Source organism: Seriola lalandi, unplaced genomic scaffold (genome assembly GCF_002814215.2).
Source record: "Seriola lalandi dorsalis isolate HSWRI2012SDOR001 ecotype SW California unplaced genomic scaffold, Sedor1 jcf7180002054902, whole genome shotgun sequence".
In the NCBI taxonomy this organism is placed as follows: Eukaryota; Metazoa; Chordata; class Actinopteri; order Carangiformes; family Carangidae; genus Seriola; species Seriola lalandi.
This window is the reverse complement of record NW_019525454.1, coordinates 762,579-766,707: the sequence shown is the minus strand read 5'-3', so window position 1 is coordinate 766,707 and position 4,129 is coordinate 762,579. Positions and strand designations below refer to the sequence as shown.

The window sequence follows — 4,129 nt, the reverse complement described above, 5'->3', positions numbered from 1 at the left end:
TACCAGCGCTTGAACACCGACACCGGATGGATTTGCTGTCCGTTATCTGCGGAGGAGAGCGACGGGACGGTGGGATGGATGTCGTGTGTAGGTCTGCTCTACCTGTTGGGACTGTTTACTGGCGCATTTAAACCGCCTGACGCCGGGACAGCCGCCATGACCGCGGCAGCAGGTTTTCTGTCGTTATATGAAGTCAAACTGGGACGTGATGAATTTCAGCGGATTAAAACGGACTGTGACATGATGTTGGCGGTAACGTGTCCACACGGAACACGGAAACCGTCTCCTGGTCGGCCTCATACCGGCGTCTTTAACGGAAGGGTTTAACCCGTGATCGGCGCGATTTATTCAAAAAAAAAAACAGGGCGGAATGAAGCGCAGTACTGTCGGTGTTTTAACCCCCCGGGAACCGGTTACCTCCGGCTGTGGACGTGAACTCGTGTTGCTTCGTTACTTCTTCGGCTTCACCTTTGTTCATTACGGTAATCGGTGCTCGTGTTTCTCAAAATGGACTCGGTCGGTTTTTAAATGTTTTTTATGTCGCATTCAGATTTTCTCAGACTGGGGGCTCGTACTTCAGCCGCCATTTTTTGTTCGTCTCAGCTCAGACTCCATTATGTTTTCCCACCAGGCTGAGCCCGACAGGACGCGGCGGTGCTCGGTGTTCGAGTTCGGGGAGGGTCACATACCGACACACACGGGACGTGACCCGTTCACGTTGGTTCTCTAAAGCTGCGATGCAGGGCGCGGGTAAACACGGACCGCTTGTCCCGCCTGTAAACACAGGGCTCCAGCCTGTTCTTTACTTTCAGCTCCGCAGTGACTAAACCGTAACTCAACGTGAAGCAGCAGCATTGATTCATGAAGACACTGTGACTAGAGGTGGAGGCACATTTACTCAAATACTGCACTTAGGTACTAATTTAAGGTACTTGTACTGTGCTTGAGTATTTTCCATTTCCTGCTCCTTTGATATTTACTGCTCCTCACTCACCTGCAGCTTCAGTTACTGTATAAATCCAGATTTATACATGTATATAAATGTTGTATGTATACAACACATGAAGAGCTTAGAAAACATGAGGCTTTGTTTTAAATTAAACTGGTTAAAATGAATTATAACTGATTTGATGGTCGTTTGTCATTTATCAGACAAATTACCAAAGATAATTTAAATGTATTTCAATTTTATTTTGAAGTCTTAGCCAAAAAAACGCTTTGAAGGAGCCACTCCAGGCTCCAGGTTGGGTCTCAGTATTATTACTAAACCATTAATCAACAGATTAGTCCATGATGGAAATAATCATTAGCAGTAAATTCCGCTCAAACATGAACCTCAGCGAGTTACAATAATGTTGATAATAATGTTTATGTAATATGTAGACATTTCTGCACACTACTGACAGACTGACTGAAGTAAGAGTCACAGTAATTAAGTATCAGAAGTACATGTTGAAGTATCAGTACTGTACACTGAGTACTTCCTCCACCACTGGACACAGCAGCTGGTTCCAGATGTTAGTTTCTGTTGATCCGTTGTTTGACGGTGACGGACGCTAAACCGTCTCAGCGCGTCTGTGGCGCATGCGCGGTAGGACAGATACTGATATTGATTCGCGGTTCAGTGTGTCTGTTGTGTGTGCGCATCGCTCAACACTATATAAGCTGCAGCAACACATATGTTAGCTCACAGGGCCAGCTAACTGCTAATCAGCCAGGTGACTGTCAGCTGAACCAGGCCGAGGGGCTCTCAGACAAACCCCGCCCTCGACCCGCTGTGGGCGGGACTAGGTCTGCGGGTTCCCTCGGTAACTTTTTATGAAGCGGTGAGTGTTGACCCGGGTTTGACCCGGAGACAGAGGGAACAGCTGTGCAGTCCCGGTGTCTCCAGAGAAACAGAAATGTTGAATATGACGTCAGAGCAGGTACAAAATGAATCACTTCCTGTTTGTATACACACGTCACTGCTCCAGTTTATCCGACAGATTTACGAACATCTGAATAAAATATTTTTCACCGTTGTCGAACATGAACACAACAATCAGCTGATACATGTCACATGTTACTGCAGACTGAGTACTTGAAGTACCTGGATACTTGTGTACTTGTACACAGTCAACGCTCTCAATGCTTTTCCATATTAAACAGATGTAACTGAGTCATTGTCACTGTGTTAGGAAACTAACATTTTTTATATATTATATTTATATATTCTGTGCAGTGTGTGATCTTCCGACTGTGTGTGTGTGTGTGTGTGTACTCAGTGATCAAGGTGTTATTTTTCAGGTGAGTCAAGACGTCATCCTCGGTACTGGACTAAAGCTGCTGGTAACAAGATGAAATCAACATGACACAAAACACTTTATTCATTAGAGTCTCACGTGTTTTTCGTGTACAGGTGAGGACAGTGGTACAGACAGGTGAGGACAGTGGTACAGACAGGTGAGGACAGGACCACCTCAGGTCTGGTCTGGTCTTCAATAGACCCAGGTCTGTGACCAGAATAAAAACAGGCTCCTTTCATCCCTAGTAACCAGTGGTTGAATTCAAACATGTCAGACACCATCAACACGAAACAGTTCACCTGTAAAATACACAATTCATCTTTACAAATACACGTTAGTGAGATAGAGGAGGTCTGGTCTGACCAGTGTGTGAACATCACTTACAGCAGCAGTCAGGGCCGGATCGGCCCGGTGCAGGGGCCTCACCCCTCAACCCCCTCCCCCAAACAGAAACTGAATCATTTAAAATAAGAGATAATTGATATTAAATTGTTGTGAGTTAATTGATTAATTGTTTTCAGCTCCAAACATTTTATTGTTGATTAATCTCCCGATAGATCGTCTCATTATTAAACTGTCTGAAAATAAAAACTGTCGGTGTCTTGTTGTTGACAAACATCTCATCACTGAGTTTGAAAAAAGACACAATTATCAATTATAATTAAGTTGTTACCAATTAATAATCAATCGTCCAGTGGTTTCTACTGTAGATATTAACAATAATTTAAAAAACCGTGAGCAGAGCAGCACCTGAGAGACATACTACACAAACAAACACAAACTACACGACATATTACACAAGGTCACCTGTGTGACCAGTAGCTTATGGTGGTTGATGACTGCTCCACCTGAACCAGGTAACATCACTGTCACATGACTCGGTCAGTCTGAGGACTAGTTATTGGCGGTAAGTTTAGTACCAGGTTAGTCAGAGAAGAAGCTGGAACCAACTGAAACACTGATCAAAATAGTGTCTGATTGATTTTCAGTTGACTGACTAATTGATTAATCCATTAATTGTTTCCCTGCAGGAGGCTGTGACACATGCTGATCTGCCAGTGTGTGTGGAGGTGGGGGCGCAGTGTCAGACTGTCCAAATGAAAAAAGATGACTGAAGTGGTAAATGTCCAGAGTAGAGCTCTTATTTTGAAGGACCAGTTTCCTCAGACTTCACAGTAAAAGTCTCAGCCATGTTGGAGCGTGTTGATCTGACCTCCATGTTGTTCTGTTCAGCTGAAGATGATGAAGATCTGATGATTGTCATTACCCTTTAATCTACTAATTAGTTACTCAGAGCTGCAGCAATCAATCAATTAGTTTGATCATCACAAAAAATAATCTGCTACTGTTCTGATAAATGTTTTTAGCTTCTGAAACATGAACACTTCCTGTTTCCCCCACAAGACGTCGCTTCCTGTTTCGTCTGACGTCTTCCATCATTTTACTGATCAATCAATGATCCAATAATCTTCAGATAATAATGAAAAATGAATATGAATCTTCACCTTCCGCTCAGACTCTGGTTTGACTGATTTTGTTTGAGTGAGTGTGTGTGTGTGTGTGTGCGCGTGTGTGTGCGCGTGTGTGTGCGCGCGTGTGTGTAAGCTCAATGTTCAGTAACGTCTCCACCCGCCTGCTGCTGCTCAGTGCCATGAAGTGAGCGTCTCTGATCAGCTGACTGACAGGTCCAATCAGGTGAGAGGAGGTGGAGCTCTGCGATTGGTCAGACGTTAATGACAACATCGTCCTCGTCCTCTTCGTCCCTCACCTCCTCCTGTAAGGTGTCCATCGACTCCCTCCTCCTCCTCTTTCCTCCTCCTCCCCCCGCCTCTCCCCCCCCCTCC

The 4,129-nt window shown here is 44.7% G+C and overlaps 1 protein-coding gene across 1 annotated transcript in view; it reads right to left on the bottom strand.

Annotated features, from left to right (window-relative positions):
- Positions 1 to 2,342: 2,342 nt before the first annotated feature.
- The window catches only part of tyro3 (TYRO3 protein tyrosine kinase), a 14,804-nt gene continuing 13,017 nt past the window's right edge, over positions 2,343 to 4,129 (bottom strand). Inside the window, exon 21 of the mRNA XM_023430415.2 lies at positions 2,343 to 4,125. Within this exon, the coding sequence (XP_023286183.1) occupies positions 4,009 to 4,125 (117 nt within the window). The 3' untranslated portion in view covers positions 2,343 to 4,008. The remainder of the gene's footprint in view (positions 4,126 to 4,129) is intronic.